The sequence below is a fragment of the Prinia subflava genome, chromosome 3, assembly GCF_021018805.1.
Source record: "Prinia subflava isolate CZ2003 ecotype Zambia chromosome 3, Cam_Psub_1.2, whole genome shotgun sequence".
Lineage (NCBI taxonomy): Eukaryota > Metazoa > Chordata > Aves > Passeriformes > Cisticolidae > Prinia > Prinia subflava.
Genome location: NC_086249.1, coordinates 15576064 through 15593127, shown reverse-complemented (window position 1 = coordinate 15593127; position 17064 = coordinate 15576064). Strand labels below are relative to the sequence as shown.

The following is a 17064-nucleotide window of genomic DNA, read 5'->3' as shown; positions in this document are numbered from 1 at the left end:
TTGAAGTCGTAACATGCCATTGAGACTGAAGATGTTAATGAGGATGGGGTTGTAACGTCTGAGGAAGAGGTAATTCATACTGACATAAAGATATATCAGTAGCTTCTTAAGCAGAAGAGTTGGAACTCAAAACAAGGGATTATATTACCTTGAACAAAATATGGGGCACCAAACCTAAGCATGATTTTTGAAGAGGTCAGGTTTGGATCTGGCTGACTCCATACAAAGCACAGGAGTCAACAGGGACTGCTACCTGAGATGGAAAGGAGGAGTCTTTACCATAAGTCCTGCTGGTAAGCCAATTGCTAACAATTAAGACAGGCTTGAACTGTGATAAAGGTTAGCAGAAACAGGCCTGTGTTTTAGCTGGATATAGCTGGACTTGTGGATTTAGCTGATATTTGTTATTTGAGTGTCTTGAAGTCAGTTATAAGCTGACTTGTCAATGTTCACTAGTCTAACAAATATACTGCTGGCTTGTCTATGAGGAGATTATGGTATAGAGATGCTTCAAAGTATGTTGGACTAAGTTTTCTTAGATTTATAGCACAGATTTTAAAATGCATTTGCACACTTTAAACTGTGACCAAGTATTTAATGCAATTTTAAATGCAGCTGGATAGACTAAGTACCCTTCGTTTTTCAGCTTGTGTTTACTAATAACTTTGGCAAAACTGAACTGAGTCAGTTTTGTGTTGCTGTACAATTTATTGTAGCAGACAGCTTACTTCATGAAGACACAGGTCACCACTTAACAGCATTTCTGAAAGCCTGCATGGCCAGAATTATATTTTTATAAAATAATTATTTTTATAAAATAAAAGGATTCTCTCAGTGGAACTCTCACCTTGAACGTTTAAATAATTATTTTCCTCCTAAATTTGCTTGTAATTAACCCACCAGGCTTGCAATGTTTTCTCAAGAACATAACTAGACACTAATTGAATTAAAATTAGCAAATATGTCTAAAAGTGATAGACTCCACACTCCACAAATGATCAGTTCTGGCAACAGTTTTTAATGATTTATCTCCAAATGTTTGTGATTTGTCTGGGCTGTCATCTCAAAATGTGTTAACTAACTCATGTTAATTGACAATTGCTCTGTGTGGGTTAAATAGAAGCTGTTAGTCTACATACTCAGACTACTTCCCATACTGCATACTGAGATCTGATTTTAAAATCTTAGGAAGGCACAAAGTAGGATACCTGATAACCCCCAGTAAAGTTAAACCGTTCCCATACTTTACACAAACATACTACCCCACAAACTCATACATCCTGCTACAGTAAATCCCACCGTGGCCTAACAAGTGATCTCTAATGTCTCATTTGGTGAGCATCTTCCTGGATGCTGGCGGGCTCTGGGCCCCTTGATGAATTTTTGCTAACATGCTATGAAGAACTCACAACAGCCGGTGCCCACGCCAGCGCTGTTCCTCCCTGCGTGAACTTGGTTACGCTCAGTTGGCTGTTGCTGCCAAAATCATAGACACGCACTGACCCTGTGTGGAAAGGAGACAGGAAGAATTTATTTCTTGCAATATCACTTACATGCTTAGGATTTATGGAGAAATGTCTATTAATTTAAATCAAAATCTGGATAAAATGTATGTTTTCTCTTTCGAGTAACAAAATTCCAGCCTGGAAAGATGCTGGTTTCAGAGTACCACAGCTAGCATGGTGCTCATGAACAAAAGATATGATTTCTTCACTCTTCAACTTACACAGAGCCAAGAGTTGTCAAGGCTGAGGGTTGTAATATGAAATCCCAGGCTGACAATCCACATGTAATTTTCAAGTGAGCATGGAATTGTGGCATACTCTAAGGAAAATCTGCACTGACAACATAGGAAAAGATGATAGGCTAATACTTGGGACTGCCCAGGGAGGAAAACATTTAAAGGGAGGAAAATATAGGAGATTGTCCACAAAAGATCCAATTTCATCAGAGGGAAAATTAACAGATTCAGAGGCACACATATTGATTGCAAAACATTCCATTCCAACTGGCATACATGTGAAATGTCGTTTGCTCAACTGGTAGGATTTTGTCTTCAGGCTAGAATAATATGTGCATTGTATAACACAGACAAATTACAAAACAGTACTGACAAGAATTGAATTAAAAGACCTTGTAGTGTTTTCTGAACAGTGAAAATGACATTGTTAGTGTTCTGGCCAGTAGTTCTTCCTTCAAAGCACAATGAAGCTAACAGTGAGAGGCCTAAACAGTAATATTTGCACAAGTTAAATTAATATTTCTGTAATTGCTTGTTATCTGTTGTTGAGAGCATAATAGCTATTCTATTTTCTAAGAAAGGCACAAACATTAATATTTGCAATGGCTTACACAATACTGTAGCTGTATGTAATTCCTTACAAGATAAAAATCCCAACATTTAATAAACCCCAACAGTGAACACCAGTGCTGTTACTCAAACCAGATGTCTCACCTTTTCAGCCATTCCTTCAGAACAAACAATTTACAAAATTTCCATTAAAAATGGCTGTTGCTAAAATCCCAGTTTTTTAAGATGAAGCAGTCTTAATGCATTGTTCCAAAACATGAATGATTTGCCTTAACTATTAAAGAACAGATCCCAGGAATAACAACTGCGTGTAAGGTGACTTGGCAAGAGCAAATGCACAAACACAAAACACAGTAGTTCCAAGCATCACTGCCCTTCAACACCAACAGTGGCAGTGGCAGGAGAGGAAAGGCCCTGAGTACTTACGGTCAAGAGCTGTGGTGGCCATCAGGCAGGTAAAGGGAGAGACACCGACGGCCTCGATGCTCCCAGAGTGGAAGGTGCACACACGCTCTCGGACCTGCGTCTGCAGTACAAAGCAGAAGAGAAATTCTGCTGCATTTTAGACTTGTGCTCTCCAGTCTGGGCTTATGCTGCCTGGTTAATAATTTCATCATCCAAGGAATTACAGACTTTGCTATCATTTTTTTTACATTAGTTTTTATAGTATGCATCTTTTATTTACCATAAAATTCTTGGAGCATATTTTACTTTTCACAAAAGGATTTTATTCCTCACAAGGGATTGTTGCTATTTACTTTATTATGTTCCAGAGCAAAAATTAAACTCCCCCTTTTTCACCTCTGTCATCTCTTTCTCCATCAAAAACATCTCCTGCAGTAACACTAGTTACAGTAGGATAAAACACTTCAGGAGTGTTTCATCTTCTCCTTGTTTTTTTCTAGTTCCTTCTGTCATTTAAAGACTACAGTAAGGGTTGGCTCAAACACCTATCTACAGAGGATATAACAACACTCCTTGAACTCATTTCCTGTATCCATGCAACTTTCATTACCAGTTTATCAGAATCAAACTCTTTTAAAATAACTTGAATTTGACAGCTGAAATTTCAAGAATCAAAAATCAAATTCTTCTCTATCATCCTACACAATCATTACAATCAATTACACTTGAAAATTTTTATGAAATAAAATATCTTTCAACGCTACAATTTTCTACCATGCAACTTCATAAAACACAAATTTAATTCCAGATGCAACCAGTATAGTCACAGGATGTAATAGGATATGGTTCCTATTGCAAATGAACGGAAGAAATCAGAAGAAAAAAACCTCCAAAATTACCTTATTTGAAAAAGTCAAATCCAGTTTCCATATTGCTCCATTTGTATCCTGAAGAAGAAAAAGCATTAAATGAATATTTTCAGGCTCAATTGGGAAATAAAACTGCACATGGTGACTTCTTAAAAACTCCTTAATGATTATCATTGTGAAACAGAAATGCAATGATGTTGGTCTTATGAATCCCATCCATCATTTTAAGATAACAGAACTTGGACAATACCTTTTGCCATTCTCCCATGCTTATGCCAGAGTCTCACACATTACTGTACATTAAAAAACACAGCACAGCATAATATTGCATAATTCAGTTGGAAGGGACCAGCAAGGATCATCTTGCCCAATTGCCTGATCATTTCTGGCCTGACCAAAAGTTAAAGTATGTTATTGAGGGCCTCTATTACATGCTTCTTAAATATTGACAGGCTTGGACCTTAAAACACCTCTCTAGGAAGCCTGTTTCAGTGTTAAAAAAAACCCACAAAAAAACCAAACCAAAACAAATCAAAACAAAGCACCAAAAAAACAACTGTAGGTAGGTAGGTAGGTAGATAAGAAGATGATTTTCTATATATCCAGAAGATGACTAAATTCTACCAAAAAACCCACACTGATTTGTAATGGACTCCTCCTGTTACCATCACCTCCCTCATTTTGATTTTCTCCACAGGGATGCATGTACCTGAGTGTGTCTTACCTGAGCATACCAAAAGGTGTGTCCATGGTCACGAATTTTTGTCATGAAATTCAGGCTGACATCCTTGCCCAGCCAAAGTTCATTCATAGGCTCCATCTCCACTAACCCTGTGTCATCCACAGGATCAGCAGTATCTACTCCCTCGAAGCTCCACATCTTCATGGTATTGGAAGCATAAAAAAAAAAAAAAAAAAAAAAAAAAAAGTTTTTTTAAATAAGACCAGGTTGTTTTCATACACAATAAATATGGAAAATCAAAATTTTAAGAAAGCAAAATCACTGCTTTGAACAAAACCTAGCACAGTGACAGAAGTTTGAATTCAGCCCTGACAACAGCAGAGCTATACATGGCAGCTTCAGAACTACGCAGAATAAATGGTATCTGTGGGCACTCAGCATGGCTCATAATGAGGCAGCACAAAATAATGGGAAGTCTAACCCTTCCATGTCCTGCTCTGTAGGATAAGGACAACATATCAATTAGCATGCTTATAATCAACTGAATTTTCCTAAGGGGATAACACCAACCTGTAAAACAGAGTAACAACAACAGCAGGGTATGAAACCCTCCACTGTCTATAGGTCAGGTTTCCATTGATTATCTGGGTCATTTCACATAGCAGCAGAAGACACATCATGTCCTCACTTGAAGAGCAGGGAAATAAGATTGCAAAATTCTTGATCATTGACAGGTGAGATCAGAAAGTGGTGTTATGCATAAGGAAAATATTTTGACCTTAATTTATAGAATTATTTGTTAATTACAGGATGTTTTTTCTTTTCATTTTCCCCTATTTCAGGATATGCATCTCTGAGATGCTAGTTAATTTCTGTGTCATTTTAACATTAATAATCTGAGCTTTTAAACACTCAGAAAATTAATTTCAAATATTCCTGTAGTTTACCATTTATCTTTTAGATAACACTACATATTAATAGGCCTGAAAATTGTAAAATGTTAGAATGCAGTCAAGAACAAAGCTGTTAGAAAACCACTCGAGATTATTTTGATTTACTAAAGTAAAAGTTGATTTATTTATTACTATGAAACAAGAAAAACTGCATGCCATGCTATCCAATTTAAACACATACACCATGGAGATGTGCTCTTATTTTCTTTGTTCTAAAAAATAATTTTCAGAAAGAAACTGCACTCCAAAATTTTCTCCAAAATCCTGGTAAAGGAAATGCATAACACTTACCTGCTGACCAGACATTTGCACACCTAAAGGCAGAGCAAAAGCAAAACTCACCCGAATGAAACCATCTTTTCCAACAGAGTAAAGTTTTCCTTCATCAAAAATTAACTGGCTGATAGAGCCCTCATGACAGGGTTGGCGTCCAACTCGACAGAGCTCTACTTTAATGAGGCCACCTTCCCAAAGCAGGAAATTGCCCCATTCAGCTCCTGAGACAACCTTCAATGCAAATGAAGATAAGTATATAAGCACCTGCATGTAATCGTGCAGAAATACAGGCAAGAATCCAGTGAACATTTGTGGCTTCCTTCCATGAAAGTATGAAATCCATGGCAAAGTGCAGACATTTGCAAGAGAAGATGTAAATGTTGAGGAGGTTCAACTTTTTAGCAATGTGACAAATTTGCATGCACTGAAATGTTTGAAGATTAGGACCAACAGTCTCTTTGTATTTCTGTACACTGTTTTCACATCAGAAGACACTCAGCTCTAAGCCAACACAGACCATTTCTCTGTGAATTACAAGAGTATTTTCCAATTATTACAAAGCAAGACAGGGTTTGGGCAAATTGATGGCAATGTTTTCTTCTCAGAACAGTGCATCACAGTCCTGATTAAAAACATTTTAAAGCAAGTAGTAAGTCTCTAACTTACAAAGACTTTATATCAAAGCCTAAAAGGGTATATAGTATTTTTTATTTTTGTCACTTTTTCTTACTTACCTTCCCATCGGGAAGCTCCACAAAACCTATAATGTCAGACACTGCTGTTTTTCCAAACCTGCCCAAAGCTCCTTGTAACTTCAGACCAGTTAATGTGAGAGCCATCTTCCAGAACCTGAGTACAAAAAAACACACCCCTCTCTGATACAAGATTTCCTAAACACTGTTCAGTCTCTCTTAGACATTGCAATACTCTTACCAGGCATGCCTTGCCATGAGGCAAGGGCCACTCATGTATTACTCTTTTCTGCAGGAGAGCTTGGGGTTTTTTCTTTTGAAAATTACATAAAACTTTGCAACTATACAAACACTTCCCTATACTACTCCTATGAAAAAGCTAGAAAAAGGATTTGGAATAGGCAGAATGAAGACTAAACTACTATTTAAAATGAAGAAGTGTAAAATCCACAGCTACATCTTTCCAGCTACAACGCATACGCATATTTAGGGATTCCTATTTTATTCTTGCTGTGGAGTGCATGATGCTCAGTTTTGTAAATCCAAGGGACTGAGGTCTTCACTGAATGTCATCCAAGTCCTCTTGTGGAATTAAACTGTACTATAAAATCTCACTGAACCAAAGGTTTTATCCTAAATATTAATGTCTCCTGTGTGTGCAGGAGATATTACTTTTAAGATAACTGTTGGAAATCGTAATTTGAGTCCACATTAGGTGAAAGGTCACATTTATCATGTAATAAAGCTATGTCAGAGTTTATTTGTTGTATTTTAGATCAAAGGAAAGTTTGCAAGAGATTTTGTTTTGTCAGGTTTCCATAAATAATGCATTTTAAACCACATTTGTTCTGTGTCCAAATAAATAATTTGCTATTTCAGACCCACCTTGCAACCAAACTATAAAGGAAATCTCAGATTTTGATCTGATTTCCCCATTAAAATTCAAAGAAACTTTAGATGCATTATACTTTTAAAGATATAATTTTTATTATGACAGAATCCCACTCATAGCATAAGTCTCTGCTGTGTTAACATTCAAGTATTGGATAAGCACAGAACACAAAAAGAAAGTTTAAAGTCGTTGGGTGTTTGGCTCCCTTTTTTAAAAAGACCCATGAACTTAGCAGGGAAGGGATGTGTGGAAACATCTTTTGTAGGCTTTTGGTGAAATCAGAGGGTTTCTGATCCATGACTTGGCGACCAGCAAGCATCAGACTATTAGGACAGCAGATATTGAAAGATTTGTTTGACTGGTTGAAGGATTTGAAATGCCTCATTTTTGTAATTGTAAGGGCCAGTTAATACAGAATTCCTCATTGGTACATGATTGTTAATGGTACATTCTTGTTAGTCATCTCCTATGTATCATGAAAGTGTTATGTATTAATCCTGATCAGCAAACCTACCTGATGTGTCCTGATCCAGCTGTAGTTAGATGCTCTTCGTTCTCAGCAGAAAACATGACCTTGTACACATCCTGTGCAAAAGCTTTTGACCTCAACAGAGTCTCCTCTTGTTTCCAGTCCCAGATAGTCAACATGTAGTCAGGGCTGCTCCCAACACTGGCCAGCAAAGTGCCAGTACGGTTGAAATCACCAAAAACATAGGCTACCTCTGTTCCACCTAAAGAAATTGTACAAGCCACAATACACAGTCACAGGAAAGAGTTAGAAACAACTCAAAAATCCACTCAGATGGAGCTCAATTTTCACTGAAATTATTTTTTTTTTTAATAGGTAATGGCTTCAGGTTGGGTATCTCTATTAAATAAAACATGCAACAATGAAAAATCTTGAAACCAGTGTTTTCTATTTCCGCTGTGAAGGACCAAAAGATTCTATTTTCTTCTAAACTAAAAATGATGCACTACTCCATCTGCTGGGATCTTTAAACACTAGTCCATCTGTATAAAATTAAAATAGAACTTTTTACACTACCTTTCAGTATTCTGTAGGGCCTCACTGAAGGATATGTGTAGATGACAATGTTTGGCTTCTTTCCTTTTTCTCCTACTGCAAAGTACTCCTTAGTAGGGTGTGCCTTGAAAAAGCAGAAGTCCTGTAGCATGCTGTAATAACACCTTTGCTTTTATCCTATTAGTTATTGTGTTCCCTCACTCATTAGCCAAAACATACTGCCATAAATACTAGATTGCATTGTTCTGTGTGTTTATTCTGAGCAACTGCCAACATATTGCTCAATATCGGAAGGAAGCCACTATGCACACAAAATGGTATATGACACATATACTGCGGAATCATGACAAATGGTCAAACAATCTGCTTTGTGATGCATCCTTTTACTATTCCTACCTCACTCAGCCCCACTAGCTAATCTTTCCATAGCAGCATTTGTGTCAGCAGCCATCTACTTCAGCAGACTGCTGCAGAAAAGCCATCCTAAATGACACTACTCTGAAGGTGTAAAAATGTACACTGACACCCCAGAAAAGGCTGCTTACAATGAAGCAGGACAGTCTGAGGCTGGTAGTCTGAAAGCCTTGTTCATGTGCAATAAAAACTGAGAGATGGCAGAGCTTTCACAGGGAAAGGTGCTTCAAATTCAGAGACAGAACTTGAGACTTCAAGCTCTTGATAAGTTTATTAGAGTGAAACCAGATACTTTTCCTCTTCATTTGTGTGGGAGCTTGATTTCCCAAATTTTAATTGTAAGTAAGACTCTATATTAGTATCAGTTGTGATTAGGACAGATGAAGTGTTGAAAAAAAAATAAAATAATTGCTATGAGCCAAATAATTTAAATAAGTATGTAGAAGTGCTAAAAATTAATCCCAGCTGGACTTGTCAGTCCTTTTAGGTAGCTGAGCCTGGGATTAAGGTGTGCAGATACTTGCTCTCTGCCAATTATATTGATGGGACGAGAAGCCCATGCTGCATGGTCCACACATTCCTTTAATCAATCCCATACTTTCTTATGTAGATGCATGTGCAACTGTAGAAGTCTCATATCTGGCAACAACAACCAAACAAACACTTTTTTTTCCTAGAAAGTGACTGAAGTTCTTAAACAGGAAACCAAAGCCCTACTGTGATAAACCCAATTCCACTGCCACAGCTGCTCCGGACATAGTTCTGGTAGTTGGTTCTCAGGTTCTGGAGCACCACCTGGTTGCCTGCTATATAGCCCACAGTGTGTCTGTCCATTACCATCAGGTTTACTGGCCTGGTACAGTCATATCCAAAAGATTGTCTGGGAACAGTCCAATAAGGAAAAGATTAGACACTCGCTTTCTAGACAGTTTACTAAGTGGATAGAAATGTTTAAACAGAAACTGAAGTGGGAATATTGAAACTAGTGACTAAGCCTGATGCCAGGAGACAATTTTCTTCAGTATACAGTGAAAGTAAAATATATCTTGATTCTATAACTGAAAGGAAGGCACAAGAAAAGGCCTTCTAAAGTTCTTATGCCATCTTTTCATCTCCACTATGGGTAGCACTTTTGCTTCTAACTAGATCATTTGAAGCTGCAAGGAATTCATATTTTGTCTGTGTTCTCTTTTCAGACAAAATGTAAAGATGTCCATCAGATTACCAGGAACAGTTCTACAGATAAGAGATCAAACCAAGCAAGTTTTAAAGCTCACTTCTTAATTGTTTATAGGCAGATGTAAAAAGGGGGAAATCCAGTCTTTAACTGAACTATGTCTGCAGAAAAAAACACCAGCATATATGAGAGTCACATATCATATCCTACCCTATTTGACCATACCTACTGAAGAGTCTATTGTAGTTCTTAACTGATGGGCACCACTTCCTTTATTCTATTAGTTTAGATCTTCTGAGCATCAGAATACCAATCTACCTCGCTCCTTTCCCACTTCTCTCTTATGAGGTTCACAGGAACTCTTCTGTGCTCCTCTCAGCTTCTTGGGGAACACCAGTGTGGCTACAGATCAAGGGAGACCTTTGCAGGGCATATTCTTATACCAGTGTTCCACCTGGTCACATCAGCTTCTCCGTGATCTAGTTTTACAGGAATACTTATGTTTAGTAAGCACTACGCACAGTTTACGTTTATGAGGTCAGGACAACACCGAAGATTAAATTCACCCAGAACCACAACTGGCCAGGATTTTTACCTGGGTCTCAACCAAAGGTATCCCATTAATGCCACACAACCTACTCCAAATTTGATCAATACAATCTTGAGAACGTATATTAAATATCATTAGCTTTGAATTTGCACAAGCTCAACAGAAAGGATACTTAAAAGTAAGAAGGTCAGTGGGTATCTCATTGTCATCAGTGGCATATGGTCCTGAATATACCTCTTCATAGGAGTAGACGAAGGTTTCTGGGATTCTCCTTTTCACCTTCTCAGGCTTCTTTTGTGATTCTGAGGATACTTGATGATTATCTTGTTCATCCAAACTGCCTTTTGCACCTCAGGAGTGGGAACATAACAGAAATTTATATTCAGCATAGTTGCTGATTTTGCACCTAACCATACAAGGGAAGGAGTCACAATTCTTTGACAGAGCAATCAATACTTCATAGATCAAAACAAGAGTCCTATGTCTTAGTAAATACTTGTCCTGGAACTGTCTGCAACAAATACTCCCATGGGCTTCTAAAAACTTCACTGTAAATATTCAAAACTGAAGAATTTAAACAAGAAAAATTTTGAGACCATTTGAAAAATACTAGTTTTAAAATTCAAGATTTACCAAAGCAGTTCAGTTGAGGTTTGCTTGGTATTTAGGTCTCCAGTTTAGAAACCAAAGCAATTTTAAAGTGTCTCTTTTCAGTAGCTATTGAATGCACATTGTTACACAAAACAATTATTAAAACCACATATAATGGACTGCCAGAAGACACCACTGTCCTCAAGAAAGCAAACTGCTGATGTCTGACCCAGTGTAGTTCCTCACCGGATCACAATGCACAATACTGTCAACTTGACTTCCAACTAGTCATAAGCACTCATTAAAAGTAGTTTCCAGTTGGTTGTCCCAGGTTCGATTTTGTAAGCATTTCATGCTGTCCTGACTGTTTTCTCTCCTAGGTGAGCCATGAGATACAAGCAAAGGGGTCAGAGACCAGCCAGGCAAAGAGCAAAGCTAAGCCCACTGAAAGGGAGCAGAAGTACTTCATCACTGTAACTGATTAGAGTCTGAGGTTGTTAAGCTGTTCCTAATAATAACAGTAAAACCAATGAAAACTAGAAAATACTGGGGGTTTTAAGTTTGTGCCAGCATCTCCTCAGTGGACACCAGTTCTCAGCAATGCTCTCAATGTCTGATTCTACTTGCTCCCCTTCTTCCTCCTGCTCCTCTGCAGTTGGTGATTCCATTGAAACACTAGTTTTGTTTTCTTTTGCAACATGTAATTGGGTTCACCCTCTTATGTATGAATTCCTTTGACTAATTTGCTCATACATGTCATATTAAATAAATATATAGTTCTGTAGTCTCCTCTGTCCAACAGCAGCTTTCCAGCATTAAGTGTAAGAAGTTTGCTTCCAAAACCCAGTAATTTAAAACTTAGGGGAAGGAAAAAAACAAACACATCCTATAACAGAAAAAAGATGTAATTGGAAGATCAAACAAATGCCAAAAATAATGCAGCAATGCATCAAAAAATCCTTCTAAACTGGATTTGTTATTCATGCTGCCTGGATTTAGTGTGTTAGATCACATGCAGGACACCTAAAATAGACACTGGACAGGCATTTCAAGATGAAAAGTATGTTAAAAAGAAAAATACCAGCCTTTGACTGGAAGAGTCTGGCGGAGTTAAAAATCTGGTTTTAGTATTAGCTACAGACAGAGGTCTAAGCAGCTAAACTTTTCAGGGGAGGGACTCTGAGAGCTGAGGCACAGCAGGAACAGCAGGCACAGGGCTTAGTCCAGAACTCCACTATGACCAGAGTAAAAATAAGGTTTGGCAACAACAAGAGCAGGCACTGGAGATGAAGCAAGAAAGGGGTGAATGGTGGAAGAAGCCAAAAGTTATTGTAGGTTCAGTACTGAAATCATGACATATTGGGGAAATACTCACCACTGGGATCTGCCTGTGTATCTTCTTCTGCTTCCTGTTCCATTGGAAAAGATGGATGTACTTTCTCCCTGGCAGTGGTAAAGACAAATCTTTAGTATTTTTGCCTTTATTTGCCATTTAGACCATTTTCATTTCCTCTCAAATGCTTTGAGATTCCCAAAGATGCTGTTTGTCTTCTGCCTGTACACAAATATGGATAACCTAAAGATATGTCCTACTTTGTAGTAAATTAATTGGCTCAGGTTTTAGGACTCCAAGCTCCGAATAAATTGCTACAGCAAGACTTTCATCTAAACACTGTGTAATGTTGGGAACTGACATGATTTAAATGTGTTGAGCTTCTCTTTAATATATTGGGATGAGATCTGCTTGAGAGACAACAGGGTTATTCCTTCACCTTTGTGGTGGACTCACAAAAATATCCAGAGATAGACATTCTGAGATCACCTAATATCTTGAATGGAAAAGCAAGAGAGATGAATCTTTTTTTAAAAAAGGACTTTCTTCAAAACATTTTATGATAATGGAAAACAAATTCTAAAAGTTAACAAAATTCAAAAAAAAAAAAATTAAACGGCTTAATAACACCCCTCCCTCACATGATTTTCATCTTTCAGACCATCTTTTTCAGGGTGCTACAATTTTCACTAGTTACTATTGTCCTCTGAAGTGGAAAAGGTCAAAATTTGCCATATAAAAAACTGAACACATTTTTACAAAAGTCTCAAAAAGAAGCAAAAAAGCATAAGCATTACTCTTACTCTACATCTTTTCTGCCTTTTGATTTCATATGTGTTCTCTGTTTCCAAATGAAACACTTCAAAATGCACATTGGAGCAACTTTGTATCAATATTACAGCATTTAAAAAACTATTCAAAATCAGAAAATTCAGAAGTTGTATATAAAGAAACATGAATACTCAGAATAAGAAATATGGGCAGGATGCAAGCAAATGTCTCTTCGTTTGTAATCATGACTTTGATACCACTAAGAAGTCCCAAAAATGCATTTCCTGTTTCCTGCTTTGGATCAGAATTGGTTTGGAAAAAAATATTTTGAGGAATGTCAGGCTTTTCCAATATTTCAGGAAAGGCAAAGTGTCCTAACATAATGCCATCCACGAGAAAGACAAGGAGGAAAAAGAAATATTTCAGATATGTCATTCTTATTATTATATAGCCAATCTTCATCCAAAAGTCCTAAATATCTGCCAGAATCTGACTTTCCTGCATAATCTCACATAAGAATGACAAATGAGCTTTTATCCCTTAGGAGTGCTGAGAAAAACTTGAAAATAGACAAGTAGAAAGTTTTACATTTAGAAAACAAATGAAAACAATTGCAATCTATCTCAATATATTTAAATTAAATTCTTGGTGTTTTAATGGGGTAACACAACTGATATCACTGAGGCTGAAGAAATAGTTACAGACTATTTGCATAAATAGATAGTGGAGTGTTCAGAGACCTGAATTCTAATTTCAAACTCAGTAATGACGTGTACAAGTTATATCAGCCATTTCACCTCTGGCTGTCTCAGTTATCTCCTGTGAAAAATTAGATAATAATACTTACCCATCTTAGCAAAGTGTTTTGATATCCACAGAGAAAAGAGCTATAAGATTTCAAATTATTGTAACTAATTAGCAGTCATTTATCTTCTAAAAATTAAGACTATCATAGTTTTCATTATAAATTAATTCCTATCTGGAAAATGCTTTAGGCTGAAAGAGGATATGAACATTTCTGCTCGTGTTGATATCTGGGTTCTAGTTAAAAGAAAGGTATTGCAATGTCCACTGTGCACATTTTTGTGATGGCACCCAAGCAAATTTGTGCCAAATCAAATTTTGAATTTAAGAACTCAGAAGAGGCTCAAGGGGGTAACTTGTCTACTTTGGCTGCAGATTCTGGGTTTCCTGACTGGCTGATCCAGAAAATTCTTGCACAGGGTCACCATGACAAAGCCATGTATCTCTCTGAAAGTTGATTTTATTTTCCTAGGGGAAGCTGGTAGGTTTTTTTGCAACAGATTTCCTAAATCAGAAATATTTAAGCCTTTTGATACTGAAAACTGAGAGAGTAACAAGTAGAACTGGTGTGACAAGTCTAGCAAGAAAAGAAAACAAGTTAGCAATCATAATTTTTCTGCCAATGTCTGACCAAGGTAATATATTTTCCTCCTAGTCCTAGTAAATCAAGACACAGACTTGAAATACTGTACCACATCCACATCAGTCTCATAAATTCCAAGAACTCAGGAACTCATTCCAAGTCAGGACTGAATCCAGGTTATCCTTGTTTCAGTGGACAGCGCTACAAACTGGGAATCTCAGCAAAGTTCCATTTTCTTTCAAATTGCCTTTTTCTTAGCTATGTTCTCAAAAGCCACAGAATGGAGAAATGTGTTCATTTGGGTATATGACCTCAGTTATTTCAAAACAATTCTTTTCTGTCAAATTTGCTGCCACACAAAATCTTTATATATGAAAGTCTCTGAAAAAATCTCACTAAATTTGGACATGAAGTGATTTCTCATCTCAGACAATTGTTTCATTTATTCAAAATACAGCATAATTAAATCAAATGGGTATTTATTTGCTAACACATAAACAAATTCAGTGAGATGACACCATTATCTATTTTCTCATTCTACACTTTTCTTCTCTCCAGAAAAAAAGATGTTTGAAAGTGTAAGCCTCATAAATGCAGCTCTTGCCTTCATAAACCCTGTAACTGACACTTCAACTACATAAAATACATGAAATTAAATAATGATCAAAATGCAGCCTACAGTTTTACTTCTGAAAACAGAACATATCTAACAGTTAGTTTAAGCTGTCTCTGCCCCTCCATTAACTGTTTAAGTGTGCTTAAATGACATCTCCTATCAGATTTTATATCCACAGAAGAGTGATCATCAGTTCTGACCACTAATTCAGTTTATGTAGAAGTAGGGAACTATTACTGCAGAATAAAACTGCAGTGCTCTAAGTACCAGCATTAAGCAAGAGATTAAAAAATTATCTCTACATTGTGGTACTTCTGCAGGATTTTATTTTTTTGGTTCATTCCAAAACGTGTTAATTTTTTGTAGAAAAGCTTTACCCACTGGTGGGCTTTAGGAAAAAAAAAAAAAAAGACACTTGCTCCTTCCTTCGTGAGAGATTGTGTTATTCCTTTAGTTGTTTTCATTCCACATGAAGGAACTCAGTTTGTCCCAGGACTTCCAGTCCTGTCTCCTCCTATCACTGCACTGTGAGCCTTCCAGGCTGCTCTCTCTGCTCTTTCTGTCCTGGGGGTAGCACTGGTCTCAAACACAGCTGCAGCATTCGGGTATCATGAGGGGTGTCTGCCACAAGGAACTCCACACTGATCATCTCTTTCAGGGTGAGGCATCTTCTTCGAGTCTAGCTCTGCATTGGTGTGTCAGGTTTCTTCTCATCTGCCTGTTTCTTTAACTCACTTTCAATTATGGTCTCCCCAGTACTTTTTCCTGAATCTTTCATTTCCTTTTGAAAAACAGCAGACTATCAAACATCTCTCTTAGCATTCCTTTTTGCCTTCAGACCACATCAGAGTACATCAGCAATTTACTGGGCTGCTGATGAGTGCAAAATGGGCAAACAGGAGAGCCTTGCAAATCTTACTTTCATTAAAAAAAAAAAAAAAAAGTCTTATAGTACTTATATACAGAAAGAAAAATATCCAAGTGTCAATCAGGCATAGAAAGCAATGCTGTCTGTATATCATTATCCATCAGCACTAGAAAATTAGTAATAAAAGTCAGTTTAGGCAATCAACCCAAGATCCGAAGGAAAAAAAAAAAGTACTAGAGAATATGGCTGCTCTTACAACAGCTAGAAGACTTGAGAGCAGAGAGAATAATAGAAGATATCAACTCTCTCTTAGGTATATAAATTATTTACTAGTCAGAGACTGAGACAACATGGATAAAGCTACAAACCAGGTTCTAGGCATGTTATCATAGCCCCATTGTCTCTCTTCTTCCTCATCAGAGAGAAAAGACTTGAACCCTCCTATTCATGGACAGGAGCCCTTCTATTGTTCTCCTATTACTATGTGGCACACATGCTAAGTATTTTCCTATTTCATTAGGAGAAACAACTCTAACTCTAATTTACAGTCTTACACCTAAAGTAGCCCACTGTATGATCCACATATCCTAGCTCTGCCACATGCAAGCAAAAGTTTCAAGTCTATTAAAGCCTGCCCTGTGAATAAAGGTTACCAGGTTTTTTACAAAGCAGAAATAAGAGCAGGTGACATCACCAGTTACTTATTAACTTATAGTGTAAAGAAAAATCATTAAAATGAATATGAGAGGAGTACCACAAATGCGACAGGCAATAAAAATAACTGCCTCACACATGGCAAAGAAAACCCAACAATTCCCACATTTCAGGTGAAGTACGGGACGGTCTATCCCCGCTGCAGGACATTCATCATTGTTTAGCGGGGATAGCAGAGGGCAGGCAAGGGACACCCGGCGCTCCGCAGGCGGGCAGGGGAGGGAGCCTCAGCGGGGCCGCGGGGAGGCTGCAGGCACAGCGGGGCCCCGGGGGGCACAGAGGCGGCGGCGGCGGCGTGAGGAGCGGAGCTACCGGGAACAACCCATGGCACCCGCGGGCCCGCCGGGGGCGGCTGTGCCCGGAGCGGCCGCGGCCTCCCCACAGCCCCGCGTACCTGGGCCCGGAGCGGCCGCGGCCTCCCCTCAGCCCCGCGTACCTGGGCCCGCTCCCGCCGCGCTCCCGTCTCCAGGCAACCGCGGCGGCGGCGGGGCAGCGCCCCGGGAGCGGAGCCAGCGGGCGGGCCCGCCGCGCTACCGCGC

General features: G+C 38.2%; 1 protein-coding gene across 5 annotated transcripts in view; it reads right to left on the bottom strand.

Annotated features, from left to right (window-relative positions):
• Window positions 1–17029, bottom strand: part of CFAP44 (cilia and flagella associated protein 44) — a 58373-nt gene extending 41344 nt beyond the window's left edge. For 4 of the 5 annotated variants that reach the window (XM_063393985.1, XM_063393986.1, XM_063393984.1 and 1 more), the window contains exons 1-12: window positions 16962–17029; window positions 12212–12279; window positions 10418–10595; window positions 9236–9398; window positions 8126–8228; window positions 7595–7811; window positions 6231–6345; window positions 5563–5727; window positions 4310–4465; window positions 3616–3663; window positions 2738–2837; window positions 1410–1504 (exon numbers count right to left, since the gene is read on the bottom strand). In XM_063393985.1, coding sequence (XP_063250055.1) covers window positions 1410–1504; window positions 2738–2837; window positions 3616–3663; window positions 4310–4465; window positions 5563–5727; window positions 6231–6345; window positions 7595–7811; window positions 8126–8228; window positions 9236–9398; window positions 10418–10595; window positions 12212–12254 — 1383 coding nt within the window. In that variant the 5' untranslated portion in view covers window positions 12255–12279; window positions 16962–17029. The remainder of the gene's footprint in view (window positions 1–1409; window positions 1505–2737; window positions 2838–3615; window positions 3664–4309; window positions 4466–5562; window positions 5728–6230; window positions 6346–7594; window positions 7812–8125; window positions 8229–9235; window positions 9399–10417; window positions 10596–12211; window positions 12280–16961) is intronic. The other variant, XM_063393987.1, reaches the window with a different exon arrangement.
• Between the last annotated feature and the right edge of the window lie 35 nt (window positions 17030–17064).